The sequence below is a fragment of the Lactuca sativa genome, chromosome 7, assembly GCF_002870075.4.
Source record: "Lactuca sativa cultivar Salinas chromosome 7, Lsat_Salinas_v11, whole genome shotgun sequence".
Classification (NCBI taxonomy): Eukaryota; Viridiplantae; Streptophyta; class Magnoliopsida; order Asterales; family Asteraceae; genus Lactuca; species Lactuca sativa.
The window spans coordinates 119,385,403-119,404,352 of NC_056629.2; the positions used below are offsets into that span (position 1 = coordinate 119,385,403).

The 18,950-nt window shown below is 38.2% G+C and overlaps 2 protein-coding genes across 2 annotated transcripts; both read left to right on the forward strand.

Moving 5' to 3' along the window:
- The first annotated feature begins 652 nt into the window (after positions 1–652).
- LOC111919278 (zinc finger BED domain-containing protein RICESLEEPER 2-like) lies at positions 653–9,658 on the forward strand. Its single transcript, XM_023914889.1, has 8 exons — positions 653–892; positions 964–1,379; positions 1,462–1,766; positions 1,842–1,932; positions 2,027–2,120; positions 2,247–2,761; positions 9,457–9,512; positions 9,609–9,658. Exons 1-8 carry the CDS (start codon positions 653–655, stop codon positions 9,656–9,658), a joined length of 1,767 nt encoding a protein of 588 aa, XP_023770657.1.
- A 941-nt stretch (positions 9,659–10,599) lies between these two features.
- On the forward strand, positions 10,600–18,635 carry LOC111919279 (uncharacterized). Its single transcript, XM_023914890.3, has 17 exons — positions 10,600–10,763; positions 11,506–11,717; positions 11,966–12,143; positions 12,236–12,523; positions 12,593–12,682; positions 13,012–13,470; positions 13,558–13,665; positions 13,775–13,905; positions 13,985–14,111; positions 14,866–15,229; positions 15,483–15,916; positions 16,321–16,500; positions 16,580–16,738; positions 16,842–16,916; positions 17,295–17,522; positions 17,596–17,814; positions 17,901–18,635. The coding sequence occupies exons 2-17, from the start codon at positions 11,548–11,550 to the stop codon at positions 18,522–18,524; spliced, it is 3,834 nt and encodes a 1,277-aa protein (XP_023770658.1). The 5' UTR covers positions 10,600–10,763; positions 11,506–11,547; the 3' UTR covers positions 18,525–18,635.
- The last annotated feature ends 315 nt before the right edge of the window (positions 18,636–18,950 follow it).

Here is an 18,950-nt window from a genome sequence, read left to right on the forward strand (position 1 = left end):
TTTATGAACCCTAATTTCGAAAATCACGCCTTAAGGGTTTATTGGCTATAAACCCTAATATGTCAAATTCATACTTTTGTATAAAACTAATTGAAAACAAACCATATGCTCTGATACCACTGATGAGTTTTATACAAACAATCATATGTGTGCATGCAACCCTAGATTCGGATCTATGTTTTCACTATTAGTCATACAAAATTATGAACACAAAAGAAACCTATCATGCTTCCAGTAATTTCGAAATCATAAAGAAGAATGTTCTATCACCCTGCATATAGTTGTCGATACTAGAGATGGATGACATTAATTTATCAATTCCTCCCTCATTTTGTTAAAAACAATGAAATAGGTTTTGTTGTGATTGCCCTTTGTCATGTCACTCATCTTTTTTTTTCTGTTGAGTTATTATTTTTCATCAGTTTTGTTTAGTTGTTGAGAGTCACATATGTTTTGTTTTTTTTTAACCCAGTAAGATTAATTGATTATCAAATAACTTGTATTAATAATACTATTTATGGCTACTAGTTCACGACCCTTATCAGGAAACATATTTATGAATTATGATGAAATAAGTATGCTTATTATTTATTAAATGTACGTATTTTGATATATGTTCTGTTATAAACCATGCTCAGATTTTATGGATCCAATGGAAGGGGTTAAGAATAAGGAGCAATCCGCTCCTATAAATCTAGATGATGATGACCAACCAACTCCTCAGAATTATATTCCAAGTGATAATGGCAATATTGGACAGCAAAATGCAGAAATCCAAGGCGGTAAAGAAGAAATAGTAATGAAACGAAAACGACAAAAAACATCAAAGGCATGGGAAGGTTTCACTGTTGTGACTCTATCTAATGGTACCAAAAAGGCCAGTGTAATCATTGTAAAACAAAGTTAACCTATGGTGAAAGCGGGACTACATCAACATTAAAAAGGCACTTGCTTATATGCAAGCCACATAAAGATTATGAAGAAAAGCATAATTTATTGAGTTTTCCACCTATTAGGTCTGATGTGGATGCGGGACATGAGAAGCTCCCTTCATTGATCAGGCCGGATGCAAAGTGTGATAGTAACAAAATGAGAGAAGCAATAGCTACTTGGGTGTTGGGTACCGAGCAACCTTTTTTTGTTGTGAAGGATGATTTATTTATGCATATGATGAAGACAGCTACTCCATTATTTGAGAAAACAAGCAGGACTTCAACCAAATCGGATTGTTTTAAGATATATGAGCATGAGAAGAAAACATTAAAAGCTCTTACAAAAGCAGCCTCAAAAATCAGTTTAACCACTGATTGTTGGAAGTCATCTCATCAGAAGATTGAGTACATGGTTATCACAGGGCACTTTATTGATCATAATTGGATGTTTGATTTCTTTTTATTTTTTAATAAGGTTTGTCCATTTTATTTAATATATTTATATTGGTATATGGACTCGCTTTTGTAGATTGCAAAAACGTGTCTTGAGTTTTGTACATGTTCCTCCTCCTCGTACCGGACTTGATATAGCTGATGGTATTTATAAATGTTTGAAGCATTGGGAAATTGAGGACAATATATTCATGATATCTGTAGACAATGTTGCATACAATGACAGGGCGTTAAGAAGGCTGAAAGAAATTTTTTCTAGAGTGAGAAAACTCACGTGTGGTGGTAGGTTGTTTCATGTTAGATGTTGTGCACACATTTTAAATATTCTTGTGAAAGATGGTATTGTTATGATTGATTCTGTTATCGGGGAAGTTCGTGAGGGTATAAAGTATATTAACAATTCTGAGGCAAGACGTCAAACATTTTCAAATATTGCACATCAACTGCAAATATAAGATAGAAAGTTATTGTTTGATGTTCCAACACGATGGAATTCAACCTATGATATGTTGTCGGTTGCATTAAAATTTAAAGATGTTTTCCCAAGGTATACCTCAAATTTTCATAAAAATAGTTATGAATGTTATGGTTTTTAGATTTTTCAAATATTTCACATTACTAATTTTTTGTGACTTTCATAGATTTGCGGAGTACGAGCCACATTTCAATCACCTGCCTACTAACGAGGAGTGGGCACATGTGGAGAGCGTGTGTGAAATCTTGAAGGTTTTCAAGGTGCATATAACCTTTTTTAAGTTTACTTCTAAATATTTTATCATGCCTAATAGTAAACCAACTTATTTTTAGGTATGCACGAATGTCATTTCTGGAAGTGATTATCCAACATCCAATTTGTATTAGATTGAGATGTTTAGAGTAAAAGAAACTTTGGATAAAGGTGATCTATCAGAACATGATTTCATTAGGACTATGGTGACTAAGATGAATGAGAAGTTTGAAAAATATTGGGGGGAGTGCCATCTTGTTATGGCTATAGCTTCAGTGTTAGATCCAAGATTCAAAATAAAGTTAGTAGAAGTTAGCTTCCCAACCATATACTCCAATGCTGAAAAGAACATTGAAGAAGTGAAGAAAGCACTTTATGAAATGTACGAGGAGTATTTGGAAATACATGATGCATCATTCCGAGAAGCTGCAACACCTGCAAATGGATGTGGAGAAAATGATGTTTCAAAAAGAACATCACTCGGGTCAGGATGGGAGGCTTTTGGGGAGTTTATAAAAAATACAGATTTGGAGAGACCAGAAAAGTCAGAATTAGATATTTATTTGGAAGAAGGTGTTTATAGGAACCAGGGACAAAAAGGAATGGATTCATTCAAGGCTTTGGAGTGGTGGAATGTTCATAAACTAAAGTACCGTGTTTTATGTAACGCCCGTATATCCGGGCTAGTCAATTTAGAGATAATAGGGGTCGAAAACGACTTTTCGACAAAAGATTATTTAGAATAAATAATCTTAACCAAGATGTAGAATATGTCTCAAGGGTTCCGTACATATAAAGAACGTCAAAATCCGAGTTATAACGAAGAAGTTATGGCCCGCCGAAGTTTTATGGCAAAACCGGCATGGCACCGGGAGACGTAAATAGTGAATTTACGATGGAGGAATTTTTAACCTTAACGATCTAAACGAAAGTTTTAGCATATGTTAAACCGAGAACATCCATAAAAAGAACGCCCAAATCTGACTTCGTATGACGAAGTTATGATTTTTCTAAGATTCGGCTTAGCAGTGCACGACCCGAAACTCGAATTTTAGATCGAGCGGTTTTTGGCCTACGTGGCCTTAATGAGAATTGAATATCTCATTAATAGGAACTCAACGGTAAAAATACGGACGAAAACAAAGTCCGTATGTAGAAGTTATGAATTTTACGCGGACATTTAACAGTATAATCTCCTCGTACTGTTAAATTTAAGATCGGTCAAGAATTAGCCAACGGAGTCAAAATGAAACTTTTAGATATTATTTTTACCTACGCGTGGATATAAAGAACGTCGAAAATGGAGGTTGTATGTGAAAGTTACGGATTTTAGAAGTCGGAAGTGTGCTGTGCGAAAATGGGTGATGTGACACAATCTTGACCATTGCTTTCTCCCCAAGTCTTGCCACTAGATGGTGACATGTGGCACCAAGATCAGCCAATTTTCACCCTATAAATAGAACCTCTCCCACCCTCATTCTCTTCACACCTTTCCCATTCTTTCTTCTTTTTACTCTCTCTCTAGAACCTCTCTTTAGCCCCGAAAAGCCTAGGGAACCTCCCTAGCACGAGGCGGAAGCCCCGGAGTGCTCGACGGCTCCGAGAAGAAGAGCTTTTCGGCTCGGGAACACTGCTCCAAGCAAATCCCGATTTTCTATAAAACCCGTTGTAAGTGAGCTACGCCTACGCTATTTTTAATATATCGTTTATTTAATTATAGTAACGTTATTAGAAACTTATAATAAGTACTTGGGCTATTATTATGGGTTATATAAGTATTTTTTGACACTTATATAATAGTAATAATAGCTAGACTATTAATTAGTCTTGGCGAATAATAGACTAAACTCTAGTGGTAATAATACTAGGTTTCGTCGAATGAAATTATTTTTAAGAAGCGAAGCGCTGTCTGAGATCGGATTCACCACCTTTTCAGGTGAGTGCATAGTTACTTTCAGCTTACACATAGATATGAAGTATTTTATATAAATTACGTGCTATGTGTGCATATTATCTGTATACTTGCTATCTATGCTGGATGAACGATTTTATACATTTTTTTTAAATGATATAAACTATATATGTATTTTATATCTACAAAATGTGTTGGGTAGATGTAATAGTTTATGTGTGACAAAATAAAATAATGAGAGACCTCGTTATAGATGTTATTGATGATCCAATCATCTAGCGGAGTATAGATGACGACCACGAACTATTCTAGACAGTCCAGTGGAACGCTAGCAGGCTTGCAACCTGTAGGTGTTTATTTGAACTGTGTGTTTATTTGAACTTTGTGCTCACCAGGTGTACTCCATCCGCCACATGGTTGCCTTACGTACATTTATTGCTGAGGAATCCCCTTAGCAGTAGTGTCCATCCCGATGAAAGTCCTTAGACTAGGTGTAACGACCCAAAAATCACGACTAAAAATTTTCTTTTAAAACATTACTAAAACCATATTTACAAAATTGTATCATAAGTCATAACATAATTTTTAGAGTATTAATTCAAAACATAATCTCATTATCAGAGTCAAACGTCCCCAGACTAACTGACTATGGTGTGTGCTCTGCAATCTTCCTGAGCTCCTCTTTTGAAAACCGAGTACCTGAAACCAAAACTGAAAACCGTAAGCACGAAGCTTAGTGAGCTCCCCCAATCTACCACATACCACACAATAACATATAAAGCACATACTGGGCCTTGCCCACTGCATCGGACCGAAGTCCGGGCTAACTGGGGCCTTGCCCCCTGCATCGGACCGAAGTCCGGACTAACTGGGACCTCCGTCCCCTACATCGGACCGAAATCCGAAGCTGACTGGGACCTCCGTTCCCTACATCGGACCGAAGTCCGAAGCTGACTGGGACCTCTATCCCCTACATCGGACCGAAGTCCGAAGCTGACTGGGACTTCCGTCCCCTACATCGGACCGGAGTCCGAAGCTGACAGGGACCTCCGTCCCCTACATCGGACCGAAGTCGGAAGCTGACTGAACATAGCATAAACATATCCACTAGCATGAACACACATATACTACATCGGGCTGTAGCCCGAATCACATAACACATAAATTCTGTCTGGGCCACGAAGGCATCAAACATTCTAACTACTGCATCGGTTCAAATCTGGAAACTACTACTAGCTAAACGGGCCGGCATTGTGGCCTTAGACCCGTTCCTACTGGAAGGAAACTCACTTGAGACTGCTGAACTGATGCTGCTAATCCTTTGACTGCTACTTGACCTCTGACTCCGAACTGCTGCTCCACTAGCTCCTCGAGCTACCAATGCCAAGATAACACTTAGCCCAACTGACCTCCAAAGGTCAACTAGGTCAACTCTAGTCAAGGTCAAAATCCTGGTCAAAGTCAACCTTCCAGGTCAACCCTACTCGCCGATTCCACCTAATAACTCGCCGAGTTCATATGCTCAGGGTCTTTCTATTCGCGACTCGACTCGCCGAGTCAGTCCATGACTCGCCGAGTCAACTATTCCCGAGTCCTGACCTGTCCAACTTGCTGAGTCTCCACCCGACTCACAGATTCGAGTTTCAACTCGAAGGGTTTGGGGTTTCGCGACCTGACTCGCCGAGTCCAAGGATAGACTCGCCGAGCCCAAGGCAATCTTCAACCAACTCGTCGAGTTGTTCTTCCAACTCGCCGAGTTCATGCCTAACTTCATCCGACTCGACGAGCTGTTCATCCCACTCGTCGAGTTCCTCCTCATCTTCAAGCTACTCGCCAAGTCCACTCGAAGGACTCGCCGAGTCTATTCAGTCCTTAATCCATGCAGTGGCTTTTCGAGCCAAACAGGGCTTCCAACTCATAGATCCATACTTCTAAGGCCTATCCCCCACGTAAAGTGGCAAACTTTACGTGTAGATCAAGAGATCTAGGCTTAAAACAATCCAAACGAGGGTTCAAGACCAAGAGGCTTCACTATCAACCCAAGAACATATGCTTTATGACTTTCCAGGCCAAGATACACTCAGATCTGAAGTAGCAACTTCAGATCTAGGCTTCTAACTCGAAATAACTCTAAGCATGGCATAAAATCCCCAAATCACGTAGCTAAGGTTGATCTATTAAACAAAAGAGGGAAGGTAACGATTTATTACCTTTGAATGCTCATAAATGATCCACCAACTATGGATCCAAGGCCCCCTTCTTGCTCGACAAAGACTAGCTTCTCTCTCAAGCTCCAAAAGCTTCACTAAGGGTAGATCTTGCTCCAAAACGATTATGGCGGCTAGGGTTTAGTGATATGTGCTGGAGAGGTAATAAAGGAACCCTAGGGGAGAGAGTGAGACGTTTAAATAAGCTCCAAGTCCCAGATTTAGGGTTTTTCCTTGCTCAGACCAGACTCGCCGAGTCACCTTGGCCGACTCGCCGAGTCGGTCGCTTACACCTCACCCCGGATCCCGCTCGGACTCGCCGAGTCCCTCCATGGACTCGTCGAGTCTCCCCTTAAAATTGGGGTTTCCTTTCTTTTCTTGGCTTTCCAAACTTTGGGTGTTACACTAGCTCCCGTGTGTTAGATGTTTTAGGGACGTAAAGTGAGGATAACGGGAACGGATAATCGGGTTGTTTGGTTTGATAAATTTAATAAACTTATTTATTGTGGGTTGAAAACCCTATGTACTCACCAGGTTTCCCAACCTGACCCACTCAGTTTATTTATATCACAAGTGTTGATATGAAGTCACATTACACTGAGAGATTAAGGAGATATAAATCACTAGTGATAACGAATGTAAGTTCTGTTTATGCTTATGTTTATGTATTGACGATGACATCCCAAATGTTTTAAAATGAATAAAAATACTTTTCTTCGGATATGCTTTGAAAACGTATTTATCATGTTTTACTTGGAACAAATTCCGCAATATTTTTATTAAAAGAGGTACTTTGATTTTTATAAAGCATAAACAAAACCAGTCTTTTTTGGCCGTGAAAATGGGGATGTCATATTTTATCAAAGATGGCTATGGATGTGCTTGCGATCCCGATTTCTACCGTTGCATCTGAGGCAACATTTAGTGTTGGGGGTAGAGTAATTGATCCATACCGATCTTCATTGGTGCCAGACACTGTTGAAAAGTTGATTTGTGGAGGAGATTGGATTAGAAATCGTTATGGAATCAAGAAAAAAATTGAAGGTACATTTGATAAACTTTTAACACATGAACTAACATTTGATTATTTAAATTTATTAATATTTGATCATGTTGATGGGTTCTGTAACGACCCAAAAATCACGACTAAAAATTTCTTTTAAAACATTACTAAAACCATATTTACAAAATTGTATCATAAGTCATAACATAATTTTTAGAGTATTAATTCAAAACATAATCTCATTATCAGAGTCAAACGTCCCCAGACTAACTGACTATGGTGTGTGCTCTGCAATCTTCCTGAGCTCCTCTTTTGAAAACCGAGTACCTGAAACCAAAACTGAAAACCGTAAGCACGAAGCTTAGTGAGCTCCCCCAATTTACCACATACCACACAATAACATATAAAGCACATACTGGGCCTTGCCCACTGCATCGGACCGAAGTCCGGACTAACTGGGGCCTTGCCCCCTACATCGGACCGAAGTCCGAAGCTGACTGGGACCTTGTCCCCTACATCGGACCGAAGTCCGAAGCTGACTGGGACCTTGTCCCCTACATCGGACCGAAGTCCGAAGCTGACATCGGACCGAAGTCCGAAGCTGACTGGGACCTTGTCCCCTACATCGGACCGAAGTCCGAAGCTGGCTGGGACCTTGTCCCCTACATCGGACCGAAGTCCGAAGCTGGCTGAACATAGCATAAACATATCAACTAGCATAAACACATAAACCCTGTTTGAGCCACGAAGGCATCAAACATACTAACTACTACATCGGACCGAAGTCCGAAGCTGACTGGGACCTTCATCCCCTACATCGGACCGTAGTCCGAAAACTACTGCTAGCTGAACGGGCCGACATTGTGGCCTTAGACCCGCTCCTACTGAAGGGAAACTCACCTGAACTGTTGAGCTCTGCTGATAAACCTCTGGCTGCTACTCGACAATCTCCTGAACCACTGCTCTTCTAGCTCTCCGAGCTATCAATATCCATAAAACACTTAGTCCAACTGACCTCCAAAGGTCAACTAGGTCAACTCTTGTCAAGGTCAAAATCCTGGTCAAAGTCAACCTTCCAGGTCAACCCTACTCGCCGAGTCCTCCTAATGACTCGCCGAGTTCATATGCTCAGGGTCTTTCTATTCGCGACTCGACTCGTCGAGTCAGTCTATGACTCGCCGAGTCCAACTAGTTCCAAGTCCTGTCCTGTCCAACTCGCTGAGTCACCACCCGACTCACTGATTCGAGTCTCAACTCGAAGGGTTTGGGGTTTCGCGACCAGACTCGCCGAGTCCACTAATAGACTCGCCGAGTCCAAGGCAATCTTCAACCAACTCGTCGAGTTGTTCTTCCAACTCGTCGAGTTCATGCTTAACTTCATCCGACTCGACGAGTTGTTCATCCCACTCGTCGAGTTCCTCCTCATCTTCAAGCTACTCGCCGAGTCCACTCGAAGGACTCGCCGAGTCCATTCAGATCTACATACATGCAGAGGACTTTTGAGTCATGCATGGGCTCCAAACTGTAGATCCACTCTTCTAAAGCCTATTCCATACGTAAAGTGACAAACTTTACGTGTAGCTAACGAGATCTAGGCTCAAATCACTATAAACTAGGGTTTGAGACAAAGGGGCTCAACAATCATCCCATAGACTGATGCTTTATGATTCTCTAGGCCAAGATACACATAGATCTGAAGTAGCAACTTCAGATCTGGGCTTTTAACTCGAAATGGTTCATGAACTTGTCCTAAAAGCCCCAACTTCCATGATAAAGGTTGATCTATATGCAAAAGAGGGAAGGTAACGACTCATTACCTTCAAATGCTCTGGAAGACCTCACAAACTCTGGATCTACTGCCAATTCTTGAATCCCCAATGTGTGCCTTCTTCCTTCTTCCTTCAAATCACCCAAAAAGGCAAGAAAGCTTGAATGAGTAACAATGGAGGCTTAGGGTTTCTGGTTCTGGACTATAGGGCCGCAACTGAGACCTAGGAAAGAGAATAAGATGCTTAAATAGGGTACCAAGTCCCGAAATTAGGGTTTCCAAACCCAGACCTGACTCGCCGAGTCCACTTGCCGACTCGCCGAGTCGGTCAATTGCTTTACACCCGGATCCCGCTCCGACTCGCCGAGTTCCTCCCTGGACTCGACGAGTCAACCCTCTTCAACCTAGGGTTTTTCCTTTCCTTTCTTGACCTTTCTGATCTCGGGTGTTACAGGTTCTTTTTACAGAAGGAGGAAATGCCCATTGAGGTTTTATTACCTACAGGGACAAGTAATACTTAAAGATGTAAGCCATTTTAATCTACTTGTAATCTTGTTGGTTTAATTACATTATATTGCACATCTCATAAAATGTTTTAATTTGCAGATTTTACTGGATTGAATTTGCTTCAAGGAAGATTGACTTTTGAGTTTTGATAATATGTTATGTTAAAATTTAATCGTTTTTATAGTATTTTGTAATTTGAACTTCCATAAAAGGAAGATTTTCTTTTGGATTTAATTACAGTTTAGGTTTGTGTGTTGGAGTTTAAAGCTTATGTAATTTGAAGATTTTATTTATGCATCTTGGTTGAAATTTAAGTAGTTTGCACCTTGCTGAAAATTAAGTAAATTCGTAGTTTTTTTTTCTTTTTCTGGAATTCATTTTGTAAACGAGCTTTTAACGAGCTCGAGCCAAGCTTAAGCTCGTTTAGGCTCAGTTAGACAAAACGAGTCGAGCCCGAGCATATGTATTACTTTACGAGCCGATCTCAAGCTCTTTATTTGTGGCTCGAAACGAGCCGAGCTCGAGCTCGAGCCATACAAATTTTAAGCGAGCCGAGCTTGAGCTTGGTCAGGCTCGGGCTCGGCTCGGCTCGTTTGCACCCCTAGTTCCAGGCTCCAACCATTCCCAGACTTTGCATTTTGGTCCCTCATTATTGAAAAAAGTAACAAATTGGTTAAAGAAAGAAGATTAAACCAAAAAGTAAAAACATTTGATTTACCATGGAGTTAGGGCATAATCTGATTTTTTTTCCTAGATTGTCTTTAGTTCGTACGTAAGATGGTAACCCACAATAACATGGATTTTCTGGTTGAAATTCAGCATTTCGTTTGGAAGAGATAGAAGAAGAACAAGAAGCATTCATGTCAATCTCGGGCACAATTGATGAGAATGACGCATACTCCAGCTTTATAAAACAAGTGTATGCCACGTAATATCTACATAAGCAGTAACCTTCAACAACCAGTCGCAAGGGTTTTGGCGAGCAAGAATATTAAGTTAAATGGTATAATAATAATAAAAAAAATAAGGTACAAAATGGATACAATTCAGAACACTTTATTAACCCAGTCATTTCCCCCCTTTAACCTGATAAAACCTTACGCTTCGAAGTTAAACACAGTGTTTTACACTTAGGACTCCATCAACGCCTCTGGCGTCTGCCCCTCACGTCGACTCCTCCCCTACTCGCCACCGTATACCATCGCCTACCCTGTGAAGCCACCGGCCGGAGACCTTCGCACTCCACAGGTACAGGTTCGAAACTTTTCCCTTTTTTTTGCTTTCGTTCTTCCTTTTTTTTTTTTTTTTTTTTTTCTGCTTTCTTTTGAAATCAACAATATTGATACCAATTTCAAGGTTATCAATGTCGTTCGTGATGACGCCTTTTGCTTATTTTGGTTGTTCGTTTACAGAACTCGTGTTTCTTGCTCATGTTTCTAATTGTTTGTTGTTTGGGTTCATCGATTGATGTCAATAATCCATGTTCGTCTAGATTTCTCAGATCATGAAGTGTCTTGATTTGTTTAGTCTTATGGCTTGGGTTTCTTAGGAACCAAAGTTTTGATTATGAAAAAAGCTGTCAAAGTTAATAGAAGGATAGAAATCAGATGCTTAGAATAGCCAAAAGATTAGAAATCAGATTGCAAGCAAGTTATTTGATCATTTACTTTCTTTATATGCATGTTTTCGCTGATGAATTACATCTTTCAACTTTTAACTTTTGAATTTTGATGTTGGTTACTTTGGAATGGACAATAGATGCATGCTTTCTGTTAGGTGGGTTGTTTTTGAATGTTAAGATGTAAAAAGAAGCCTTTTTTTGGTCATTTTTTTTGCCCAACACTAAAAAGTGTTTATCAGCTTATAGCTTATCAAAACAATTTTTAAAAACTTACTCCATTTTGCACCACTATACTATAAGCTAATAAGTGATATCATTTTAAATAAACTTAGTGAAAGCTTCCTTTCTAACATCCAAATACATCTCCTGCTTCAGGGTGGACAATAATTATATTGACAAAACCAGTTGTTGTTGAGGATGATGATTCCGGAAGGAGAGGAAGGTGGTGGGTTTTCTGAACTAAAGGGGTACTGCTTGGAACTGCTGGGACTCCTCAGAAACCCTAACAACAACAACAAAGGCAGCATCTCTCATCTTCTTCACTTCATACGGCGTTCTCCTCCTCATGCCCTCCAGCCTTTCTTGGAGTATGTTTTGATTTCTACTTCTGCTGTGTTTTTTCAGTCCTTGATTATTTCTCTTTAAAACCATTAATTTTTGAATCTCATATAAAGTTTACGTTACATAAATCTTATGCCATTAAGGTGAACAGGAGTTTCCTTTCATATTTATAATATCACTGGTTATTTTTTACTCAAATAACTGTTGATTTCCCAAGTACACTCACTGGTTGTGTGTAAGATTCATACAGTAACAGTTTCTGTTATCTTTTCAGCTATACTTTGCTTCCCCTGCTGCTTCTGTTGGAAGCTGCAGTAAACTGCAGATCTCCATTCGCATTAAACGACAAGTTAAAAGAAAAGTCTCCTAAAATTAGTGATGTCGTGGCAGAAGACGCGCTTCAGTGTTTGGAGGAGCTTCTAATCAAGTGTCATCTAGGATCCGTGGAACAGGTGTCATGAAGTTTAACCTTCTGCTTGGGTTTTCTTATTCCACTACATACCTCAAGAAATTTTGCTCAAGTATACTTGTATTGTTTTTGCAGATGGCTGTAGTATTGAAAAATTTGACAAATGCAGCGTTGCTCTCACCATCTGAGGCATCCGAGGAGTTTCGTGAAGGAGTTATTAGGTGTTTTAAGGCAATGCTTCTTGGTTCATGTTTGTGCTCCAACAAGTCTTGCAATTGCAACCAAATAAATGTCCTGCCTCTGCCTTTGCTTTTAGAGAAAAGATCATTCATGGAAGCAAACCCCAAGGAATGTTTACTTGCATTCCTTCGTTCTCAGTCTGCAATTGTCACTGTTGGACATTGGCTGTCACTTTTATTGAAAGTAGGTGCTTATATTTCTTCTGTTGCCAATTTATAGATTTGAAACTTAATGTTGGATGTTTTTGCATAGGCTGCAGATGCTGAGGCAGGGCGTGGCCATGTAGGCAGTTCTAAGCTTCGTGTAGAAGCCTTCATGACTCTTCGCATTCTTGTTGCTAAGGTAGGTAAGTTATAAGCAAGCACAAGATTTTGTTTGGTTGGCTAATTGTATTCCAAATAATACGAATCTTTTAAAGAAGAAAACAATCATACTGAAAAGAAGCTTGTCAAGGCTATTGTTACCTATATATTCATACACCAAATGCTTCTTTGAAAACACACAATAAATGCCCTAACAAGTTCAGAACATTTCGCCAATAATTTGGTCTGTAACTGTGAGAGCCAACTTCCCTTACAGTAATTCAATATTTATCTATACTAAGAATCATTGAAGCTAGATTTGAATTTGGATAACTACCTACAATTAAAGATTGAATATATGCTTTGCAGGTTGGAACAGCTGATGAACTAGCTTTCTTTTTACCTGGCATTGTTAGCCAAATTGGAAAAGTTCTGCATGTCTCAAAAACAATGATTTCTGGGGCTGCTGGAAGTATGGAAGCTATGGACCAAGCACTCAGAGGTTTGACCGAGTTTCTCATCATAGTTCTTCAAGACGATGCGAATTTATCAAGTCTTGTTGATGATGACATTGACATAAATACGAATAAGTCTTCACTATCATTTCTAGAGGAGCTTCGCCGTTTTCCTGGGAAAAAGCAAGATCAGGGTCAAATTGTAGCAATAAAGTCAACAACCCAAGAGGTGACAATCAATAGTAATACTAATAATACTCCTTCACAATCTGGCTTCAAACATACTAAATCTTTGTATGTGGAACGTACAAAAGATTGGATTGCTACAACTTCTTCTCATGTGAATAAATTATTGTCCTCAGCATTTCCACACGTAAGTTCAGATATGACTATTTAATGGCTTGGTTGTCAACTTCTTTCAAAATGTTTGACTTCATATATATATTTATGTTATTTTTAGTTATGTGTTCATCCAGCCAAGAAGGTCAGACTTGGGACCATGGCTGCTATACAGGGACTCTTGTCAACATGCAGTCGCACACTGAAGGGCAGCAGGCTAATGCTTCTGGTGAGATTAAAAAATCATTATCATTATCATTATTATTATTATTATTATTATTATTATTAGTTTTTATCTATGTATGTGTAGTTCTCAAATATCTAATTGTAAAATGCAGGAATGCTTATGTGCTTTAGTTTCTGATGAAGATGAAGAGGTGTCATCAGCTGCACAGATGTTTCTTGGAAATTTATTCTCATCAAGTGGGAAGCATCACATTGAACGTGATCTTGTTGATATATTTAACAGGTTCTTCCTTGCTCTATTTTGTTTCAATAATATAAATAATTTATCTCAAGAAATGTAATAATGACATATAACATAACAGGCTCTTTGAAAAGCTTCCGGAGGTGATGATTGGAGGGGAGCAGTCCCATTCACATTGCCAAAAATTGCTTGTATTGATTTACTATTCCGGTCCCCAACTTGTTAGAGATCATCTTCTCCAATCTCCTGTACGTTTAACATCTTTTATAAATAAATCAAGCCTTTATGACATGACTAATGACTTAAGCCCCATTTTTTTTTCTTTTTCTTTTTTCACATTAACTGTTGTATGGGTAAATGATGTCTAAGTGTTGCATATGGTAAATCGGTTTCTCTTTTCAACTGAATGAAGTGTCTGGATGTTAATTAATGACAGATTTATCTTTCTACTTAAAATAATATTGAATGACAAATGAATTTGTATTTAGAAGCTGTTATAACTTAGAATAAAACTTATTGATCACTATAGTATAAATAATGATACAAATATGGTTGGTTTTAATTATTTAAACTGATCATAATCTTAATAATATATAAACCATAGCATATTTGGGTTTGAGCATTTTCAGAATCAAAGTGAAGTGATTCTTAAAAAATTACTTGATAATCTTTGATCGATCTAGCAGAAGGATTTGATCATTCTTCAAGTTATCACTGCGAAGCCATTCCATAGCTTTGATTATCCTTTAAGTTATTAAGCTTTGAAGCATAGCATACCCATTAATAAAAACTCAGATTTGTAAATACAAAACTAAAAATATCTCAAATATAAAGACATTAAATGTATTTTACAAGTATTGTATCTTTTTAAACCTTCTATTAATATATACATGGTAGAAGTACTTAAACAGACACAATTCATCAAATTGTTTATTATTTTTTTTTTCAAAAGAAATAAAATGCTAGTTGTGAATGATGATGATGATATAATATATATTATAGGTGACAGCTGCTCGGTTCTTTGATACCCTCACCCTTTGTTTGAGCCATAATTCGGTATTTTCTGGCTCTTTGGACAAGCTGCTTTTAGAGAGATCATCATCATCAACATCATCATCATCATCATCATCATCATCATCATCATCAGTTGGGTACTTGCGGTCTATAACTGAGATGAAAGCTACCAGTTTCTTTTCAAATGAGAAAAAGGAGTCTAATTATGAAGATCCCAACAACTCTTTCAAGATACAAAATGAATATGATCTTCCACGTATGCCACCTTGGTTTTCTTCTTCGGGCACTCACAAACAACTTTACCATGCACTCGCAGGGATCCTAAGACTTGCTAGCTTCTCTCTTATTGCAGGTTATCCTTCACATACTTTTCTTTTCTTACAACTTGTTTCTGGCTGGCTTTTAAAATCTATTTGACTTTATTCTTTCTTTTTTCCTCCTGACTCCTCTCTCTCTCACACCAAAATTGTTTGTTGTAGAATATAAATTACTTGATCTGTTCTAGACATACATCATTACCCATTCAGCCACTTCACCCATATAATGGGGAAAAAAGAAACAGCCACAGCTCCTTAAACTAAACATATTCTTTTTTTTTTTTTCAGGTTCTCAAAGTGGGGGGAACTTATCGATTATCAAAGATATTCCACTGAGCTACTTGCGTAAATTGATTGCTGATGTTCGAAACAAGGAATACATAAAAGAGAGCTGGGAGTGTTGGTATAAAAGGCCTAATTCAGGGAAGCTAGTAAGACAAGCTACTACTGCTGTCTGCATCTTGAACGAGATGATGTTTGGTTTATCAGACGAAGCTATTCATAATTTGAAAACAAAGTTCCACAAATCTAGCAGCTCAGAGAGTTTAAAAGATGATGTGGGTGGTTGGAATGTTTCTCTTACAAAGGATACAAGGAGTCAGTTAATCGAGTGCATCGGTTCTATTTTGCATGAGTATCTATCTCCTGAAATATGGAATCTTCCATTACAGCAATCTGATGTTAATGTGCACTTTTTTCATGATAATGCAATGCTGCACCAGGTACAACAAGGCTGTTTCATATTGACTTAACGGGCTTAATGATTTAAGCACTTAAGCCTGACAGCTATGTATTGTATGATTCTTTCTTTTTGACTTATTCGTTAAGCCGACAAGCCTGCCTCAATGTGTAGAGACACTAAACCTTTACCTATTAGTATTTACCTTTTTTTAGTCCAAATTTTGTGTTTTGCACTTTGCTCAAAGTCGTCCCTTTGGTTTTATTTTGTTGCGTATTTGGTCCCTGTGTTGTTAAACTTAACAGCTCATCTCTTAGATTTTCTAAAATGAACATTGTGCTCTTGTGTCTTTCATCCACACAGGACTTAATAAGAAACAACCCCTAATAAGTAGGTTGTCCTTTCATCACCATATTTCATCTAAGTCATGATGTATGATTGTAACAGGTTATAATTGATGGGATAGGCATATTTGATATGTGCCTTAAGAGTGATTTTGTTTCAAGTGGGTTTCTTCATTCGTCTCTTTATGTGTTACTGGAGAATCTCATCTGTTCAAACTTCCAAGTCAGGCGCGCATCGGATGCTGTCTTACATGTGATTTCAGCTACATCTGGCTATCCAACGGTAACAGCAGCCTCAACTTGAATTTATTTGAATGAGTTTGAGTTTCCATGACCAACTTTTTTTTATTTTTTTTTTGTAGGTTGGGCACTTGGTTTTGGCAAATTCAGACTATGTAATCGACTCCATATGCAGGCAGCTTCGTCATCTGGATCTTAATCCTCATGTTCCAAGTGTTCTTGCTGCCATTCTGTCCTACATAGGTGTGGCCCACAAAATCTTACCCTTGATGGAGGAGCCAGTATGTTTACCCTCAAATGATTTGTTTATTATGATGTCATCATCCATCTTTCTTTCTTTCTTTCTTGTGTTTAACTTAACAATAACATGACAAATTTCCACAGATGCGTTCTATTTCAAAGGAACTTGAGATTCTTGGCAGGCATCACCACCCTCAGCTTACCATCTCCTTCTTAAGGGTAATAAGCATTGTAAAACATTCTGTTATCATGTTGGAATGGAATCAGTCATTCAAATATCATGCTACAATTGCAAAAGTTTAAATGACATCATATCAAAAATTCTTATCTTTGAATAACCTGAATACAAATACGTAATACAAACAGTAAAAAAAGTTTATATGTATCATTACATTCCATCAAGTGATGAAAAATATACCCTTCTACTCTATGGAATAGAAACCATTCCTATATTGCAAATGGAAGCAAACAGCATATTTTCATTCTGAATGCTGGATGCAACTGCATGCCAAACACTAGGCTATTTATTCTGTTGAAATGTGCAAGTAAGTTATATATGTTTATTTAATAATGAAAATGAAAATTACTACTGTATAGGCGGTGGCAGAAATTGGAAAGGCTTCAAAGCTTGAGGCTTGTTCACTGCCCTGTGAAGCAGAGATATATAAGAAGGACCAATGGGAGGAGATCTTTTTCAAATTGAAGGACTCCAAAAGCTACAGACAAACTGTCGGCTCTATTTCTAGTTCATGTATCACAGCTGCTACTCCTCTGCTTACTTCCATCAAGCAAACAGCATGTTTAGTAGCCTTGGAGATAGTCGAGGTAAAAGTAAAATCATTAATCATTTCTTTTTAGTTTGTTTTCACTTGCAAAATATTAAAAAATATGTTTCCAGGATGGAATCATTGCACTTGCTGGAGTGGAAGAATCATATAGGCATGAGATGAAAACCAGAGAGCTCCTTACAGAAGCTTTACAATCAAATTCACTCCATGATCTTGCTGATACTCTTGAGGCAGAAAACGATGATGTAACTCAAGAAAACAGATTACTCCCAGCAATGAATAAAATCTGGCCCTTCCTGATTGCCTGTATACGAAATGGGAACCCACTGGTAAGTTGTATGTTCTTTTCTTGCAACAAACCAGACACTTACTTGTCAGCATCTGATTGGCTGGTATTTGGTGATAATACATACAGACGACCAGAAGGTGTGCTGGTGTGATTAGTAGAGTGGTGCAAATCTGTGGAGGCGATTTCTTTTCACGGCGATTCCATACCGATGGGCCCCACTTATGGAAACTTTTAAGTGCATCCCCATTTGAGAAAAAGCCCATGAATTTTAAATCTAAAGAATCAAGACTTGTACAACTTCCATACAGAAGGGGTGATGATGATGATGATCCAAGGGCTGAGATTTCAGATTTGAAGGTCCAGGTGGCGGTGCTGGAGATGATAGCTGAGATATCCGGGAACAGAAAGAGTGCTTCGGCATTGGAATCTGTGATTAAGAAGGTGAGTGGGGTTGTGGTGGGGATTGCATGTAGTGGTGTTGTTGGGCTTCTTGATGCATCTGTGAATGCTCTTAGAGGACTTGCCTCCATTGATTCTGATCTTATTTGGCTCCTTTTGGCTGACGTTTATTACTCTAAAAAGAGGGAAATATTTTCACCACCTGTTCCTGTAGCTGCAGATTTACCAGAGGTTTTGCCACCACCTTTGTCTTCCAAGTCCTATCTTTATGTTCAATATGGTGGCCAGAGCTATGGTTTTCACATTGATTTTTCTGCTGTAGAATTTGTTTTTAAGAAATTGTACTCGTAAGATTTCAGCATCTTTTCAGTTGTTTAAAAGTATTATCCCATGTAAATAACAACTAATTGATACATAGATAGAGGTTATAACAAAATTGATAGCCAATAGTTTTTTAGTTTACTTTTTTTTTTTTGGTTTTTGTATTTAGTAAGCTAGTAAATTCTAGAAAAAATTGCAAAAGTGATCCGGATGGTCTTGTTTTCTTTTGATATGCTTCAAACCTTTTCAAAATTGTAGATGTCTTGATTTGCTGTTTTGACAAAAACTAAAAACATTATTTTAAATTTTTTTTAATGAATGGCCCTTTAGCTTTACATTTTTTTCTCAAAATTGGTCCTTATGAAACTTTTTCCTTGAGATGGCTCTTATGGAACAAATCTTCCACACAAATGGTCTTTACTATGAATTTCCGTTAGATGAATTGTTAAGTTGAAA

Bases quoted from the DNA above. Each gene is read 5' to 3' on its own strand.
- LOC111919278 (XM_023914889.1), top strand. From the start codon at position 653: ATGGAAGGGGTTAAGAATAAGGAGCAATCCGCTCCTATAAATCTAGAT. The intron at 1,767-1,841 runs GTATAAAGTATA...TGCAAATATAAG, and splicing joins TATCGGGGAAGTTCGTGAGG to ATAGAAAGTTATTGTTTGAT. The intron at 2,762-9,456 runs GTACCGTGTTTT...CGGGTGTTACAG, and splicing joins TGGAATGTTCATAAACTAAA to GTTCTTTTTACAGAAGGAGG.
- LOC111919279 (XM_023914890.3), top strand. From the start codon at position 11,548: ATGATGATTCCGGAAGGAGAGGAAGGTGGTGGGTTTTCTGAACTAAAG. The intron at 13,666-13,774 runs GTGAGATTAAAA...TGTAAAATGCAG, and splicing joins GCAGCAGGCTAATGCTTCTG to GAATGCTTATGTGCTTTAGT. The intron at 16,739-16,841 runs GTATGTTTACCC...AAATTTCCACAG, and splicing joins TACCCTTGATGGAGGAGCCA to ATGCGTTCTATTTCAAAGGA.